General features: G+C 40.5%; 1 protein-coding gene across 3 annotated transcripts in view; it reads right to left on the minus strand.

Moving 5' to 3' along the window:
* The window catches only part of PDE10A (phosphodiesterase 10A), a 271962-nt gene that overhangs the window by 16299 nt on the left and 236884 nt on the right, over nt 1–18779 (minus strand). For all 3 annotated transcript variants that reach the window (XM_075924593.2, XM_075924594.2, XM_025179481.3), the window contains 3 exons: nt 12737–12892; nt 7127–7299; nt 1209–1320 (listed from right to left, as the gene is read on the minus strand). In XM_075924593.2, the coding sequence (XP_075780708.2) occupies nt 1209–1320; nt 7127–7299; nt 12737–12892 (441 nt within the window). The remainder of the gene's footprint in view (nt 1–1208; nt 1321–7126; nt 7300–12736; nt 12893–18779) is intronic.

The following is an 18779-nucleotide window of genomic DNA, read 5'->3' on the forward strand; positions in this document are numbered from 1 at the left end:
AGAACATTTGTGTTCAACCGATAGCTATATATAGATATCTGAATCTATTTGATAGTTACATAAAGTAAAAAATATTTTAAACCTACTGGTATTATTAGTAACTTGTTTTCAATATCCTGAAAGTAGTTATTTATCTCATTTGCAGACTGCAAGGAGTGGCTTTTCCACTCAGCTGTTAGAGCCATACAGACAACAGCTAGATCCAGTACAAATTTACATGATTCTTGGGCTGTGTCTACACTGGCATGAATTTCTGGAAATGCTTAAAACGGAATACTATTCTGTTTTCAGTTTTTCCGGAAAAGGAGCGTCTACATTGGCAGGCTGCTTTTCCGGAAAAGCCCTTTTTCCGGAAAAGCGTCTGTGGCCAATGTAGACGCGCTTTTCCGGAAAAGACTACCGGGCTGTCTATACTGGCCCTTTTCCGGAACAGTGTTCCGGAATAAGGACTTATGCCCGAGCGGGAGCAGAATAGTTTTTCCGGAATAGCGGCTGATTTTGTACAGTAGAGCATCGTTGCTTTTCTGGAAATTCAAGGGCCAGTATAGACAGCTCGCAGCTTATTCCGGAAAAGCGGCTGATTTTCCGGAATAAGTGGCCCAGTGTAGACACAGCCTTGGAGTTTACCATTATTGATAACTTAAATAACAACAAAATATTTGGCTGTTGTTACGGTTTTCCATGGGAGATACCTCTGTACCTGCCTCAAGTTTCCTCTGCTCCTGAGGTAGAGCTTGTAGCACCTGCCTGTAGTGTCTGCTTGGATAGATTGTCACACCAGAATACACCTCTTATGTATTCCTGACAAGTGATCTAGTTATTCTTTTCTGAAGAGTGATCTAGTAAAATAAACATGGAGCCCCACAATATTGTCAATAGTTTCCAAAGAAAATTTCCTCCATTTACAAGTAGAAGTGTTTCTCTCAGACCTATCTTGAGATTAGAGTATGGAGTTAAAGTTTTGCCCCCTGAAATATCCTCACTAGTCTTAAACACTGCAGGGCAAATTTTGACCATAATCACACCAATATTACTCATAAGAAGAACTCATCTGGAAGTTACAAGTCTTTATATTTGTAAGCAAAATATGGTATATAGTAAATAATGCTATTGAAAATTGTTCTAGATCAATCTAACATTGTGTTCCCCTCTCTCATTTATCTAGGTATTTTCTGTATGTAGAACAAATGTTAGAGAAATATGCATACCTCAGCCCAGAACTCTGCATATATATCATTAGCTGTCAATCTGGTAACTGACCACAATTTTGTTACAGAACAAAGATCACAAGCTGTCATCATCAGACCAATCACACGATCCCTAGAATACAGAATATGAAATCTGTTATTTAGATAAAGCTTTATGTTATTGTGTTTTGAAGCTTTTTAGGTGTTCTGTCATATATACATCCAGCAAAAACCAAAAAGTACAAATGCTACAAAATATCTCCCACACAAATCCATCCTCCCCCTGTGATATTAGCCTATTGATAATTCAGTACATGAATCATATTAGCAACATATCACTTTTATTAAGTTCAGTAGCTTATATTATTGAAATAAGGCTTATTCAAAAGCATCTAGGTGAAAAAATTAAGTCAAATGGCTGACCCAAACAACTGTTAATAAATACAGTGTTTCAAGTAAGTTCATGCTATAACTGACTTATAGCATACATTATCCACTCTTGAGAATTATGTCCTGAGTGTGATTTATACGATCCTGGTCTATTTTTAACATGTACTAGTACTAAATTAGAATTTTGTCTGGATTAATAATCTGTACTTTTATTATAAGAGATTAATTTAGTGTTATATATAAAACATGTAGAAATATTAAAATTAAAATATTGTATAATTATGCAGAGCTAGAAACATTACGTAATTCATGGATAATACGTGGTCAGGTATTCTCATTTTTAAGCAGTAATATACATGCCTAACTCTAGTTGGGGAAGTTTAGCCCAGAACTCATTTTCTATGGTTATTTTACATAATGGCATATCTAATCTTGGAAATTTATCAAACTATCTATTTTGGAATAATTATTTCAGAATAGCTATTTTGATAAATTTCCAAACCCTAAGAAGGACTTTTTAGTTCTTAGAACTCTTAGGTTTGCCATCAGGAGGCAAACCTAATCCTAACATCACTTTCATTGCTTTCAGAGTGGGCTTGGGACCAGCTGTCTGCTGCTCACTGGTGGAAAGAATACATGCTGGAGCTTGAGTGAACAGCTTTCTCTTTCCTGAGTAAAAAAAGGGCCAAGCCTAAGTCCAGCATAAGCAGGCAGGCATCTTGGGTCAATTAGAACTTGCCAGAAGCTACAGACTGATTAGTCACCTGCAGCCAATTAAGGCCTGTAGTACTGCTTTAAAAGGGCTCCCCCAGGCAAGGAAGGAAAAGAGTGAAGGACTGGAAGTGCTGTGTGGGTGGGAGTGGAGGATTGACAAGTAGGTACCAAAGGAAAGGTACTGGGAGGGATTGTTTGGGGAAGTGGCCCAAGGAAAAGCTGACAGATTGAGAGTGGCAGTAATCCTACCTGTTGGCGCTGCCTTGGGGTCCCTGGGCTGCAACCCGAAGTAGTGGATGGGCTTGGGTTCCTCCCAACCTCCCCAAATCTCAACCTCTGCCTCGAGAAGGGAGATCAGAACTCCAGAAGGGATTTTACCCCAAACTTCTGAACTAGCCTGTGATGAGTAAAAGGCTGTATTGGAGGGCCACACTGAGTCTCTGAGGCTAACACTATCTACCAGTAGTGCAAGACCCCGCGGGAATAGCTGGAGCTTTGCCATAAAATAAAATATTCTCAAGTCAAATGTACAATTCCAGCATCTATCCTTAATTACAAATGCACAAATAGCTACTGTATTTTAAAAAACCTTAAAAGGACGACATATAGACATATTCCATCCCTCCAAACCCTGACAAAATTTTTCAAAATGATTAAAAGGGTTTCCTGCAGAAAAGCCGAACATTTGACCAGTTTTCAGTCCCTTTTTTATGTCTTAAACTGGGAAAAGCTGGTACTTAAATGGAAAACACTCAAACAAGCTTCCTGCCTATGTAAAGAATAAAAATATTTTCCCCTTGGCTATTTTGGAGGATTTCTTATAGTGACCAGCATTATAGTATCTTGAAGCTCAGAGAAGGCAATGTTATAAACCAAAAAAGATGAACTAAGAATTTGAAATACCTTGAATTAACTCTTTGAATTAATTTAGGGTAACTATTTAGAATCTGAGATACTAGGAGAAAGTAAAGAGTAAATATTTAAATACCTTTTTACATGTCACAAAAATGCTGCGTGTTCATATTGTAGATAAGTAATGTTCATTTTGGCTATGTCTAGACTACAGAGTTTTTCTGGGATACCAGAGATAACCCGGAAAAACTTTGTAGCATCCAGGAAATGCATCTGCTCTTCTGACATTTTTTGCAGAAGAGCAGACATGTTCTTTCGGAAGCCCCCGTATTCCTCTTTTCACAAGGTATACCTAAAGAGGAGGTTTTTCCTAAACTTGGCCCAGTGTAGATGGGCCAAATTTCAGAAATACCTCTTCCTAAAAAGCAATCAGAAAAAGTTACACAAATTGTGGAGCGCTATTTGCATACCTTTTTCCTATAAAACGCCGTAGTCTAGATGTAACCATCTTAGTCTTTTTCAGCAAAAACAACAAGGAGTCCTGTGGTACCTTAAAGACAAGCAAATTTATTTGGGCATAAGCTTTCATGGGCTGGAGCCCACTTCATCAGATTCAACTGATGAAGTTGGCTCCAACCCACAGAAAGTTATGCTCAAATACATTTATTAATCTAAGGTGCCACCGGATTCCTCGTTGTTCATTCTGTTGAATCCTCTCATATATGATTAAAAATAATGAAAAAACTGAGTCCATCCTATTTTATTTTATCCAGATGTTGTAAATTTCACCAGTTAATGCAAAATTATTTTGCTTATCTATTTCTGAGTTTAGTTATGTTGAAAGGTACATCTGGCTCTTTCATGTTTCATTTGACCAAATTCTGAAGCACTTGGCTCCATTTCCCCCTGTATTTGATATATTAATATGGTATAACAGTAGTGCTTAGATTTTCATTTTGACAGGGATAAAAACATTCCATACAATGTGTTTTACATGCTCAAAAGACATATATACCTAGGGACCTCAGCAATCTTTTAAAGCAAAATGAATGGACTGTGTGGCATTCAGATGTGTCAATTTGTTGGTAAAAGAGAGTATAAGATCACCATGAAGGTCTGGCATGACAGCAAGCTGGATGAAGCTGAGGTATGTATTGCTTTTCAGGATGTGCTGGAGATAGAATAAATGCCTTACAGAATGTGGTGTAGGTTATGTGAAGATGGAAAAGAGACTGGAGACCTGTCCCTTACTTAGTGTCAGAGTTTGAAAATAATGCCCCCATATTTTATGGAAAGATGGTTTTGAATATATATATATGCATAAGTCGAACATGCTTTATGCAAAACAGATCAAGCAATCTATCATTCAAGAGTCTGATCCCCTGAATGTGTAGATTCTTTTTTATACATGTGAAGTTAGAAATATGAAATGTAAGCCTGCTTATTAATCTAGAATTTGTAGTAACACTCCTTAGTGGTACTTATGGGCTTAATGGCCCAGTGTTCAAGGTAACGATCTGTAAATGGGTTTGTTTTCCCTGTAAGCCCAAACAGAGATTGGTCCTATAAAGACCTGTGATCATGCCACCTGATGCTGGAATCCATTTTGAATCTGGTATTTTCCATGGGGATGGAGAGAGAAAACAAAGGGTACCGCCCATTTAAGGAAGCAATCAAAGTTGTCTTCAGCTTGGCTTTTGAAAATTGCCTCCCTATCCTAAGGGACTAGGCAAGGATTTCTTAGATCCAAGCCAGAGAAAGGATTAGCTGTAACTTGAAAGAATTTATCTGGAACAAGTGGAGGGGTGAGAAATATATTTCAAACAATCTCTCTTAGGGTATGTCTACACTACCACCCTAGTTCGAACTAGGGTGGTTAATATAGTCAATCGAAGTTGCAAATGAAGCCTGGGATTTAAATATCCCGGGCTTCATTTGCATATTGCCGGGCGCCGCCATTTTTAAAGCCCCAGTAGTTCAGACTCCGTGCCTGCGGCTACTCGCGGCACGGAGTAGGTAGTTCGAATTAGGCTAATTCGAACTACCGTTACTCCTTGTTCCACGTGGAAAACCTTATTCGAACTACCTACTCCGTGCCGCGTGTAGCCGCGGGCACGGAGTCCGAACTACCATGGATTTAAAAATGGCGACGCCCGGCAAGATGCAAATGAAGCCCGGGATATTTAAATCCCGGGTTTCATTTGCAACTTCAATTGACTACATTAACCACCCTAGTTTGAACTAGGGTGGTAGTGTAGACATGCCCTCAGTGCATTAGGCATAATTGTCATGTTTTGTTTCTTTTGGCTTAGTAACTCACTTTCATCTGTCTGTTTTCACTTGCAATCATTTAAATCCTATTTTTATACTTAATAAAACACTTCTGTTTATTATAAAGCCCATAAATAACTGTTAGCTGGAGGGAGCTACAGCTGTGCATCTCTCTCTTTCATTGATAAAGTAGGTGAACATCTTTATGAACTTTCTCTGTGTAAAACTTGTATACAGCGTAAGATGGATTTTTTTGGGATGTCGGTCCTTTTTGAGGGTTGTGTTCCTAGGTGTTGGTAAGTCCCTGTAGCTAAACTGATTCAGCATCTGTGTGGCTCTGCTAAGGTAACTGTTACCTCAACTCTGCCCGGGCTGGGGGAGACCAGAGCTTCTGGCCCAGCAGGACAGGGTGATGGGGCACCCCAGAGGGCAGGTAGGTGGGCTCAATGGTATTTGTTAGAAAAGAAACAGGTGACCCAGGAGCAGATTGGGTAAACAGAACTGCTTTATTGCCCATGCACGTTAACCTCAGACCACCAACACATTGTTCCGAGTGGCAACAATTATACCCTTTTATCTATTTTAGCATGTTAATTCACACATCTTTCACTACTTTCCCTAAAACCTTATTTAGTAATGTTAACTCCTACACAATGAATATTAACAGGTGATGAATACAATTATACCCGCTTCTATTTGTTATTTGTTGTTTACCATTACATACTCTCTTAATCAGCAGCTTGTAGGAAGGAGGAAAGTGCTTTGATTCTGAAAATGTTTTTACAGAACAAGTGCAAAGACAAAACAAGACAATGTTCAGTGCAACCATCTTCCAAGGCTGTCAGGACAAAGGGGAAAATATGTTTAAAGAGCAATGGCAATTTTGGCTAGACTCCTTAACCACTAATGTATAGCCAACCCCAGACCCCTATTAATTTTTACATATCCCAACAGGTATGATCTGCAGACTGGGTGACAGCCTTAAGGGAACCTCTGTAATCCAAGTCACCACACATACTTTCAAGGATTTAGGTAGTTGAGGTGAATCCTGGTACAACTTTCACCGTCATGACACTCAGGTTCTCTTTATGCATACATCCAAGTGGGAGTGCATGTTATAAAATCTAATGTTTCTGGGTTTTAAATCTCAAGGATAAGAGGGTAGATTTTTCAACCAGTATAATTCTACTGATGTCAAAGCAGCTACTCATTATTTATACTGCTGTGGAAGGAGAATCAGGCCATAGGGCTAAAAGTATTTTTATATTGTCTGTATGACTAGGTAATCAATGTTAAAAGGATTAATTGATTAACTGGAGTTGGCTCGGACACTTAGGCCCTGATCCTGCAATCACTTATGCATAGGCATAATTTCACAACTATGCCTAATCCCCATGAAGTCAATGAGGCAGGTGTAAAGATAAGCAAGTGTAAAGATAAGTAAATTGCAGGATTGAGGCCTGAGTTACCAATGAACTCCTCAACAGGCACAGTTTGAAGGCAATGAAGTGTCAGTGTGATAGATTTAAACAAAGCATATGAACCCTGTAAATTGCCTTTGTAATATGGTATTTATGCATGTATATTTGGGCTTACAGCTTTCTCTGCGTGAAGATGACATTGTGTGAATGACAAAAATTCTTATATGAATTCTTCTTTGATGTCATTTGCAAAAACAAGTTTGTTTCTTAAGTTATGAATGTTTGCTTTACCTATGTGCTTGGTTTTTAAGGTTTAAGGCTCCTGTCTGATGCAGTTCTTCCAGCTGTTTTCTGTTTCCAAAGTACAGGGCAAGGTCTGTGGCAATGATGGCTTTGCGGATGATCTCTAGGACCTGCTCATACTCGCTGGAGCTCAGTTTGGAGAAGATATTGTGCCCTTCCAGCTATGAAAAAATAAAACCAATAAAAAGCACAAGCTCTAATTTTGAGATGATTCCTATATTTATCAGTTTACACAGCTTTACAGTCCACTAGGGATGTTTGCATTTTATAAATGAAAACATGAACAGCATGAAACATGCTTTTATAGTTTCTTTTTAAAAGATTAACATGAAGCTGTTGCTATGATTGAGTTGCTGATGTATGCTTGAGACTCAAACATATGCATAATTTAAACACCCTCTTTTCATAATACTCAGTTAGTATATCCTACCAAGATTAGCTCCAGCTATAGTCATTAAAAAACAAATCTTATTTTTGCACTAAGCTGATGGCACTCAGAACCTCTCAGAATCTGGACTAACTTTAGTTTCTTTCTTTTCCACACTCCTCTCTCCTTTCAAATGGAGAAAACTCTCTGAAGGTAGAAGAAATTACTAGGCAGAAATATATTTTAACAAAAAATTTCCTAACAGTTCGGCAAAGCACTCCCAGTTAGGGGTATGTCTACAGCAGGGTGAAAGCTGAATTAAGCTATGCAACTTCAGCTACGTCAATTGCGTCACTTAAGTCAAAATAACTTAACTCGGCTTTAAGCACTGTCTACTCAGCAGGAAGTCAAAGGAAGGAGTCAGAGTAAGAAGTCCTCCAGCTCGACAATATTTCGAAATAAAGGCATGTGTAGTGTAGACATGCTCTTTGTTATTTTGGAACAATGTCAGTTATTCCAAAATAACGCTGCTATGTAGACATACTCAAGGGTTCCGAACCTGATCCAGAGTGCGGAGCTGCCACTAGACAACTGTCTTGGGATATCTTCCTGAAAGTAACAGGAGTGTAGTTATAGTGCCCAGTGTATGCACAATATTTTTAAACTAGCCAATTAGCCCGTCATAAGACGGGATTTTCAGGTCTCTCCTCCATGTCGGTCTTCTCTCCTGAGCCTCCAGTCTCTCTCTCCTCCTCCTCCTCCTCCCTCCCCCCTCCCCCCCCCCAGCTCTCCTCCGCCTCCTGCCTCTCTCTTTCTCTTCTCCTCCTGCTCCTGCCTCTCACTCAGGAGACCGCAGAGCCCAAACGGCTGTTTGGGCTCCGCACGCCCCAGCTACGTCTACACTGGCATGAATTTCCGAAAATGCTTTTAACGGAAAAGTTTTCCGTTAAAAGCATTTTTGGAAAAGCACATCTAGATTGACAGGAAAAGTGTCCGTGGCCAATCTAGATGCAGTTTTCCGCAAAAAAGCCCCGATCGCCATTTTTGCGATCGGGGCTTTTTTGCGGAAAACAGTACTATGCTGTCTACACTGGCCCTTTTGGGCAAAAGTCTTTCGGAAAAAGACTTTTGCCCAAATGGGAGCAGCATAGTATTTCCGGAAAATCACTGACGATCTTACATGAGATCGTCAGTGCTTTTCTGGAAATTCAAGCAGCCAGTGTAGACAGCTGGCAAGTTTTTCCGCAAAATCAGTTGATTTTGCGGAAAAACTTGCCAGTCTAGACACAGCCCCCGTGCTGAAAGGGGAGCGCGGAGCCCAAACGGTCGCTTGCGCCACTTGCTCCCACGCGGCAGCCTGGTTGAGCAGCACAGAACTCAGCCGAGCATCACGGCAGGAGGTGAAGGGGGGCGGGGCGGTGACGTTCACAGCCAGGGGGTGGGTCCTGGAGCCGCTGTCACGCCTCACATCACCGCCCCACCCCCTCTTCACCTCCTGCTGTGGTGCTTGGCTGACTTCTGCGCCACTCAGCCGGGCTGCCACGGGGGAGCAAGCAGCCGTTTGGGCCCCGCACTCCCCATGCAGCACGGGCCACCCAGAGGGAACAGCCAGCATTTCAGGCAACAGCGCCGCCCAGATGGAACAGCCAGCATTTCAGGCAACAGCGCCGCCCAGAGGGAGCAGCCAGCATTTCAGCGTTACAGACTCTCAGACATTGGGCTATTATATATATGATGGGTAAAGAAATATCTAGTTATTGTAATAAGGTTATTGCAATTTGACTAAAATGCCATACATGAAATGTAATTAATATTCATTAGCAGAAGCAATTTACTCTGTAGAAATGAAGTTAGTTACAGTGCTTTCATGCATGCTATGTTTAGGGAAAGGCAGCTTTGTTTAAAAATGAGCTGTCTGACCTATAGCGAATATGTCTTGCACCATGGAGCCTAAGGCAACACGTGCTTCATGTCCTTTCCATTTTGCTATTTTAAATCATTTGTAATGGACAATATATGGTGATTGCTGTTGAAAGCATCACCATAGCTAGAAAACTCTGCACTATCCAATATTTCTCTGCTTTAGGAAACAACCAATTAAAGGTCTTGTTAAAGCCCCAAGGAGGCAAGAAATTAAAAGGCTGACCACCCAAATCAAGGTGCATAAATTCACAAACAGAAAACATTAAAAATACATTAAACCCGCATACACCTCATCATTTCACTCCAACTTCTGCAGAACATAACCAAAAGTCTCTCCACCTTTTGTCAAATGTTTTCCATAGGGAGAAATTTTTCTAAAACAATTTCTTATTGGTCCAAACAGGGCTGTTTTTGCCTGTCACCAGCAAAGTGATCTTTATATGGCAACATTTTTGCTTGGATAAAATGGCTTTATTGTGAATAATGGAAAGAAAATAAAACAAATGTGTGTCGCACTGTAACTTTGACAATGTCCCAAGTCATGGTACAGAATGTTTTAAGAAACTCATTTTAATTCATCATCAGCACTCTGGTGCCAGACAGGGTTTAGTAGTAGTTCTTCTAGTTTGGATTTTTAGCATTGATTTTTTTTTCCTTTTCTTGCTGCACGGTCACCATTAATATGCTCCATTTTCTGTTAAGGCTATGCAAAGGCATAGCACCTAAGATATGCAGCTGTCTCTTTCATGACTTCAGAAGTTACAATTTCAGGAACATTAACATGACCAGATGGTCATGAATGTTTCTGCACCCAAGATTAACCTACTGTAATTGGCTGGTTGATTATGTACTAATGGAAGTTGCCATTTTGAATATGCCACTTAGGTTGCTGACCACTGTGTGAAATGCACACCTGCCGATAAAATTTTATCCTTTCCATGATCACTTAAAAGTGATAAATGGAATCCACTGTATTTATACAAAATAAGTTGGGCTTTCAATTAATTGCAGTTAGCTTGAGCGATTAATGCAAAACAAATTAAGTAGATTTTTTAAATGCTGCCTACTTCTTATTTGTCATAAAAAATCATCATGTAAGTGAGTACTCTATACTTTGTATTCTCTGTTATAATTGAAGAAATCAACAAATTTGAAAATGTAGAAAAATGTCCACAATATTTACAATACATTTCATCTGGTATTCTTTTATTGTTTAACCATGTGATTAAAACTGTGATTAACTGTGACTTTTTAAAAATCTCGTGATTAATTGCGATATTTTTTAAATCGCTTGACAGCCCTAAAAATAGATATGTCAAAAACGTATGTTTATGGTGATCGAAACAAGTAACAAAGTTTTAATTAATGTAACATTTTTACTATTTATTCTACTGACACACAAGCCAGATCACCTAATTCTTGTTGGTGCTAATCTAAAAAGATTCCCTAATCCTGGGGCCATGCAGTCTCTGGTGCAACACAGAAGCAACCTGAAGGCTTCTTTATATGACAAATGACCACAAATGACCCCAAGTGACCACTTTGGCTGGCAGTATTTTTTTAACTTCCACAGTACTATCCTGGCCATGCCCTATTTCCCAAACACTACCCTGCACCCAACTGCCAGGGTTAGGAGGCAGCACAGAAGCAGCTATTGTGGATCTATACAATTCAGGGATCCCACCACATAGGGGATCCCACCACATATGCAAACAGGCCATTACAGCCTGATTTAAGTGTGCTCTGCGTTGCCAGAGGGACAAAAGTCTTAATAACACAGAGTTTCTTGCTCACTGTATATAAACTCATTTGAAATAAATACTAAAAATATAATGCCATACTAACAGTGAGGGACTCATTTACACTCTCCTAAATGAAAGGGTTAAGGCCAGCACTCTGTGAAGGTTTCCATGTAGATGATTCCTAAAAATATGAACAAATGTGATAGAGAACACATGGTTTTACTGATAGCTGATAAAACAGTTAAAAAATATATGCTCCCCTTCAAAGACCAAGAGGAAAAAGTTAGCAAGGGATTAGAGAGACAATACCATGATAAGAGAGTGTATAAGGAACATGCATACCAAAATAAAAAGCTGTGAGCACGGATATCATATGTAATGGAACGGGAGCTATTTTTGTAGCTATGAGGTCTCTCCCTTTCAAATTCAACTTCAATTTATTTTTAACAAATGACAAATTATCCGTGTGTTATGACTAATCTTAACTTTCCTGAAACCGGTTAGCATGCTTTGTGGTAGGTTTCTATTAACTCAATACACAATGGCATTCATTCATAATATGGAGCCATTGGCATGCAAAATTTAATACTTTAGATATTTTTAAATCGCTGAAGAAGAAAGCATATGAAAACAAATGATTATATCCATATTCCCATGCACGTCAAAAAATTACATTCGCTCCCAGGTAAAAGGATGCATGCACATTTAGAACCATACATTTAATTGTCCCGGGAATTTATTACAGCAGAATGATATAACTCTTAAATATACTGAAATAAAAAGAGTAATATTGCAGCACTGTTGCCAATAATTGTGATTTTATTGTAAGTCCCAAATTTGGTCATTTTAGGTATGTCTACACTGCAATCTAAGGTGTGATTACAGCTTAGGTAGGTGTACCTGTTCCAGAATGGCTTAAAACAGTAGAGTAGGTACAGCAGTGTAGAGTTTAGTGTGACATGGACAGACACTCCAGGGATCCTGGGTAACTACTTGAGTTGCTAGTCCACAGTGAAGTCCATAGCGTGGCATCTACCTGCCATTTTAGCCATGTTAGTGTGGGTAAAGCTAACATAAGTCTATCTGAGTTGCAGCCATATCTCAGATTGTAGTGTAGGGCTATTTTTCTTGAAACATCAGCTGCTGTAATCATCTGACTATATGGGAATCTCAGTTTGTATTTAAAAACAAGTTAATTTTCTGAGTCTTAACTGCTAAAAAAAGAAAAGCACCAAAACATGATCCAAATACAGCCTAAAAGCTCAGAAACATGATGGCACATAAAAAAAAACCTGTATATGTTTTTAAATCTCAAGGGTTTTATGGAAATCTCAAGATTCTGGGGAGGGATATGTTTACTCCTGATTTATTAACAAGTATGATTGACAATAGTGGAATATAGGTTTGCTGTAATAAACCATGACAACACCCCTTGCATATATTTAGACTAACACACACTACAAATCTATTAATGGAATTAAACATGCTTAAAATAGCTATCAAGAAATGCTGAGTCTATTACATTCACAACTTTAAGCCAAACGCCAGTGCATTCAATAATCCTACCTGCAGGATGGCCACTGTCTGGGAGAAGTGGTGTTGTTCCATAGTTGAGGTGGAATAAAGAGCTGCCAGAGGGTGATCAAATTTCTGAAGGTAGCTGTTGCTGTAACCCCTGTGATCCAGGTCATGACACAAGCATGCAATTAGGAGACCTTTTCGCTAAAGAAATGTATGAGGCAAACAAAAAGAAAACATAAGAAGAGAGGCATTTCACTTTAAACTCTTTAAACATTGGACAGCCATTTTACAAAGTATAATTAAAAAGAAACCAAATGGCAGTTTTTTTACTCCCTGCAATGGATTTTTGATGCTCTGTGCATCTGGTGGATCACTGCAAGACTATAGCACGTTTCTGAAAAGATCTATTTTTATCATAGAAGTTAAATGGGGTATAAATATATCTGGCCAAATTGTTCTCATTAGATCCATGAACTGATTTTTTCGCACATGTGTGTGTGTATCAGCTTCCTGCACCCAGATCCACTGAGGGGTTTCCAGAGATCCAGCAGTCTGTGTGGGAGGAAAATGAAAGAGTCACCCAGTTCACATCTATTAATTATATACAGGCTGAGGCGGTCTTCATTGGATAGTTTAAACCCTTCTGGGTTGGAGAACTGTCCTTTAAAGTAGAACTAGGGGAGAGAAATTCCGACATTCTGGGTTAGTCTAGGAGAGAATCAGGAAGTCCAAAAGCAAGTGCAGATAGTTACCGAGAGGCAACCAACTGCTTCTTCAGTTCCAAATGAAAAGATATGGATAAATTTCAGGAGGGGGACTTTGTAGAATTACAGAATACCCTTACATATTCCAAAGGAAGAGTAGCTGGGCCCATTTTAGTTAGATGTTTATATATGATCATGTGTCCTTGAAGTGATCAATATTTATTTAACAGTAACAAACTAACCTTGTTTTGGTTTTTATCATCACATTTAAAAATATTGATATGACTGTTCTTAAATTACAGGAAAACAAAACAAGGAAGCTAATTAGTCTTAGATTATTTTTCTCTACAAGTTGTGCAATAATAATACATAGGATTACATTTTTATACTGCGGACTCCCTCTCTACCATATAGAGAAATTACATTTGAGTGGCTTTTAATTTAATTTTTTTTAATCTGAACACCAATGTCATCTTCTGGGTGAAATTCAGATTGGAAGAGTTGTGTCATCTTTTATTTTGTGATCTGGAGTGCCTCCTCATACCCTGTTGCTGTAGCTCTCTGCCTGGGACATCCACAATCAATAACAACCATGAACTCTATGTCTACAGATCAGGAAGGGATGGTATCTGTAGCCTCTGTTTGCCAGGAGCTGGGAATGGGCAACAGGGGATGGATTACTTGTTGTTTACCTCCCTTTGGGGCACCTCACATTAGCCACTGCCAGAAGAAAGGATACTGGAATAGAAAGACCTTTGGTCTGACCTAGTATGGCCATCTTATTTTACATAATGCTTTGGATCCTGTAGACTGACTGCAATACCACAAACTTCCACTGCTCGTTGGTTAATGATCGATGAGGTGATGCCACACTCTCCCACTATAGCCCCGAATTTTCCCCAAAATGTGATCTGAACAGTCTTGACCTGTCCTAGAACAATCACAAGAATATTAAGGTTTGTTGGTCCTTTAAAGGATGACGATCCAACAGTTGTTACTTTGAATTAAACTGTTTGAATAGCACAGGATTGGTTCAAATTAAAATCAAAGCAGTTTTCATCACTCCAAAGAGAGATTTTAAGTAACTACAAGTATAAGGATTAAAGCCAGACATGGTGACAAGATAAAATGATTTCTAGTAATTAAAGTTTAACAAGCTAGACTTGATTCAAAGTAAAATCCTCACCAAACCTTTTCATTAAGATAGCTGACCAACCTCTTTGGTGAGGACCTATCCCCCAAAGTCAAATGGCTGTACCTTTGTATTCTTAATAACTATTTTCTGTCATAAATTGCAACATAAAAGGAGATAAGGGCAGATGTAGATGGGGAAGGGCACAGCTGAGAAAGGTCTTGAAGGATGAAAATTTTATTATATATGCTATGTGCTTTCCAAACACAGAGCACTAGAGAATCTATGCAGTCAATAGAACATAATTTGACTACTGAGGATATTCTGAACTCTTTGTTTCCTATGGTACCAGGAAATTAAAACAAATAGTAAAAGATTTTCACCATATAAATAAAAAGAGAACAAGAAAATATCTGGGGCCATTTTGCAGTGAGGATGGGGTAGAGATAAAGGATTATCTAAATATGGCGCAAAAGCTAAATGGATATTTTGTCCATTTTCAGTACGGATGCTAATGTAGAATATGGAGGCAAAGGCAGGATGGAAGTGAGTAAACAGAAATGGAAATTTAAACCATATGTCCCTGTCATAGTGATTGGGCTCCATCCCCAAATATGGAAAGAATAATTTGGCACATAATGTTTTAAGTCTGGTAGCAAGGATTTTAATAAATCTGTCAAATTTCAGATAGTAGTACCATGTGACGGGAAAAGAGCAAATGTAACACCTATATTTAAGAAAGGAAACTAAGTGATCTGGACAACTGCAAGCCCATTAGTCTGACTTCAATAGTGTGCAAGGCTTTAGAACAAATGTTGAAGGAAAAAATAATTAAAGGTATGGTAGGAAATGAAAAACAGGATGCATTGCAACATGGATTTACCAAAGGTAAGGCACGCCAAACTAAGCAAATATCTTTCTTTGATAACAGATGTCTTAAAGAATGGAAATGCAGTAGACCTAATCTGTCTGGAGCTCAGTAAAGCATTTGATACATATCACATGAAAAATTATTAAACTGGAGAAGATGGGGATTAGCATAAGAACAGAGATGGTGCATCTACACAGCACCCTTACCTCGAAATAAGCTACGCAATTTACGCTACACAAATTGCATAGCTTATTTTGAGGCAATAGCTTATTTTGAAATAAGGCGCTATTCCTAAAGGTCCCTTAACCCTCGTGCAATGAGGCTTATCGGGATATCAGAATAGTGAGCCCATTATATTTTGATATAATGGGCTTGCTCTTAAGACACAGAATAGCTGTAGACTGAGATGGGTAAGAATTTGGCTAAAGAGGACCAAAAGCAGAACCACTGAGCTGGATAGAGGTTACTCATGGAGATGCTCAAGAACTGGTCTTGGGGCATACCTTGGATAACATTGTTATTAATGACCATAGCAAAAAAGTAGGAATGTATGAAAAAAATTGCCGATGACACAAAGTTGGGAGGCACTATCAATCCAAAGGAAGAATGGAACATTACATGGGAAGAACTGGATGACCTTGAGGACTGCAGTAACAGAAATTGGATAAAATGCAAGAATAAAAATTGCAGAGTCATGTGCTAAGGGACAAATAACTAGAATTTCTGTTAAGTGCATTAGTCAACTGCATAATGATTATAAGCCATCAATGTAATAGGGCAATGAAAGAGGCTAAGGCAATTCTAGAATGTAACAGGTGATATATTTCTAGCAGAGATAAGTGAAACACATTTTTCATGTCTAAATATTAATGAAATCATAGCAGAATTTGTGGATGCTTTCTTGATCCATTGATAGCTTCCAGCACTCAGCCACTGACATTCCAAGGTGCCACATGCCAATTATCCACCTCTTTGCTGGTTGTCCCCTACTGCAATGACCTGCCACTACTCCTTCCGTAATAACTTTCTCAAGGTTATTTTCATCTCTATACCCAATAAGAACAAAATACATAAGCTTGCACCTGTTGATATCCAACAGGTCTGCTTTTCTCCAACAAGGAAATGTCATCAAAAGGTGGAAGAGTTAAAGCACGGTGGGAAGGAAACTGGAATCCACCCTTTGTACTTTGTCCACCAAGAAGTATCCAGTAGATATAAGAGAAGTGTTAGTGCCACACTGTACAAGACACTGTTAAGACCTCATCTAAAATACCCATGTTCTGATTGCCCATGTTGAACAAAGATTAACTTAAACTGGAACGGGTGCAGAGAAGGACTAATAGGATGACTGGGAATCAGCGGCGGATATAGGGCAGGGCAAGCGGGGCGGCTGCCCCGGGCCACGCGCTTCAATAGGCCCTGCGCCAGCGCCGGGGTGGACTGGCCCAGCAGGATACCGGGAATTTCCTGGTGGGCCGTCCACCGAAGGGCCAGCTGGCGGCTGCTGGAGGAGGCGGGGGATTGTGGCGAGGCACCGCAGCCCCGCACTTTTGAAATTCCTCGGAGCCAGTCAGTACGGGCCTCGTGGGGCTGAGGGACTGCATGAGCAGCATGCTGAAACGCCGCGCAACAGCTGAGAGGGGAGATGGAGCAAGGCATGTGTGAAAGCATGGGGGCAGAGAGTGGTGAGGGGGTGGACATCAGAGAAAAACAGGGCAAAGGGCGCAGGGGCAGTGAGGGAAGGGGGAGGCACCAGGAGGGTGCAGGGGTAAGGGAAGGTGCAGGTGCCAGGGGATTCTGGGGGTGAAGCAGAAGGGCAGACACCTGCAGGGGAGGGACCAGCACCAGAGGAGAGAGAGAGGGCAGGTGTGTAGAGGGAGGTGTTAGGAGAGGGGATGAGGAAGGGGTAGCTCACATGATCAGTGTGGGGCTACTGGAGGAGTGGACATGGGGGGGCCCTTTTTTCTGTTTTTTCTCCAAAGAGGGGGTCCCGCGATATTGTGCTGCCCTAAGCCCCGCAAAACTCATCTGCCCCTGCTGGGAATAGAGTCCATCTTACGTGAGAAGATTAAAAGAGCTTGTATTGTTTAGTTCAGCAAAAAGAAGGATGAGAGGGGATATGATTGCTCACTGTAAATACATCTAGGAGGCAGGCACCCGGAAGGGAGAAGAGCTATTTAAGCTAACGGATAATGTTGACACAAGAACAAGAGGTCCCTAATTTGGAATCAGTTTTTCTTTTTACACTGTTAACCAAAATACCACCCAATTTAAATGTTATATTTTGGGCAAAGAACTTTTCTCTGAGACCAAATTATTTCTGTCAAAGTTATAAGAGGCTGAAAAAGAGATTTATACTAGAGAACAAACAAACAGTAAAGAAACCCAACTGCTCCCCAAGAAATCCCCACAGCAGCCAAGACACATTTTTTATTTCGATCCCTAGAATTGCTGTCTTGATTATGGAAGAATTCCTATCTTAAAAAATACATTCTCAAATCTTGTATTTTATGGATTCCATCTAACTCTATTGTTGTGCTAAAAAAAGAAGGGGGGGGGCTACTCACCTTCCATAACTGTTCTTCAAGACATGTTGCTCATATCTATTTCAATCAGGTGTGCACAGCTGTCAGAAAAAAATTACTCTAGCACAGGGATGGGCAAGAGGCTGCCAGGGGGCCAGATCCAGCCCACCAAGGCACCGGATTTGGACCGCAGCTGCCTCACCAGAACCCTTAAGTAGAGAGCAACTCACATTTTTTAAAAAGCCAGCTGCCCTCAGCTCTGGATGGTTGGGGAGGGAGGAGGGAGTCTTCGCATGCTGCCCCCCAGAGCATAATCTCTCATCTTCCATTGGCCAGTTGCCGGCCAATATGAGCCAAGAAATGTTGCTGGGGGCAGGGGCAGTGTGGGAAGCCTTCACCCTCCTCCCTCGCATGCCCAAGCAGAGCCATGCAGAGCAGCAAGCGGCCCGCAACAGACAATCTGCCTAAGGTTTCTGCAGAGCTTTTGACTGGGAGGTGCCTAGCTAAGTGCCTCCCAGACAGAGCCTACCTCTGGCATCCCACCTTCTCTGTCTCCTCTGACTACCTGCCCCAGGCTACCACCCAAACCCTCTGTACCTCTTTTCCCACTTCTCCCAGGTCACAACTCCCTCCTAGCTCCTGCACCCCTTCTTACATGCCTTCCACAGGCCAGAATGATCTCCTGAACCCATACTCCCTCCCTGAACCTGCACCCCATTCCCCTGCCCCATTCCACCTAAACCCTCTGCATCCTTTCACCCAGGTCACAACTCCCTTACAGACCTTGCACCCCCTCCTAGAGACCCTTCCCCTGGCCAGAATCCTTTCCTGCACCCTTACCCCCTCCTGGACTGTG

This window comes from Pelodiscus sinensis, chromosome 3 (genome assembly GCF_052426305.1).
Source record: "Pelodiscus sinensis isolate ZL-2025 chromosome 3, ASM5242630v1, whole genome shotgun sequence".
Taxonomy (NCBI): Eukaryota; Metazoa; Chordata; order Testudines; family Trionychidae; genus Pelodiscus; species Pelodiscus sinensis.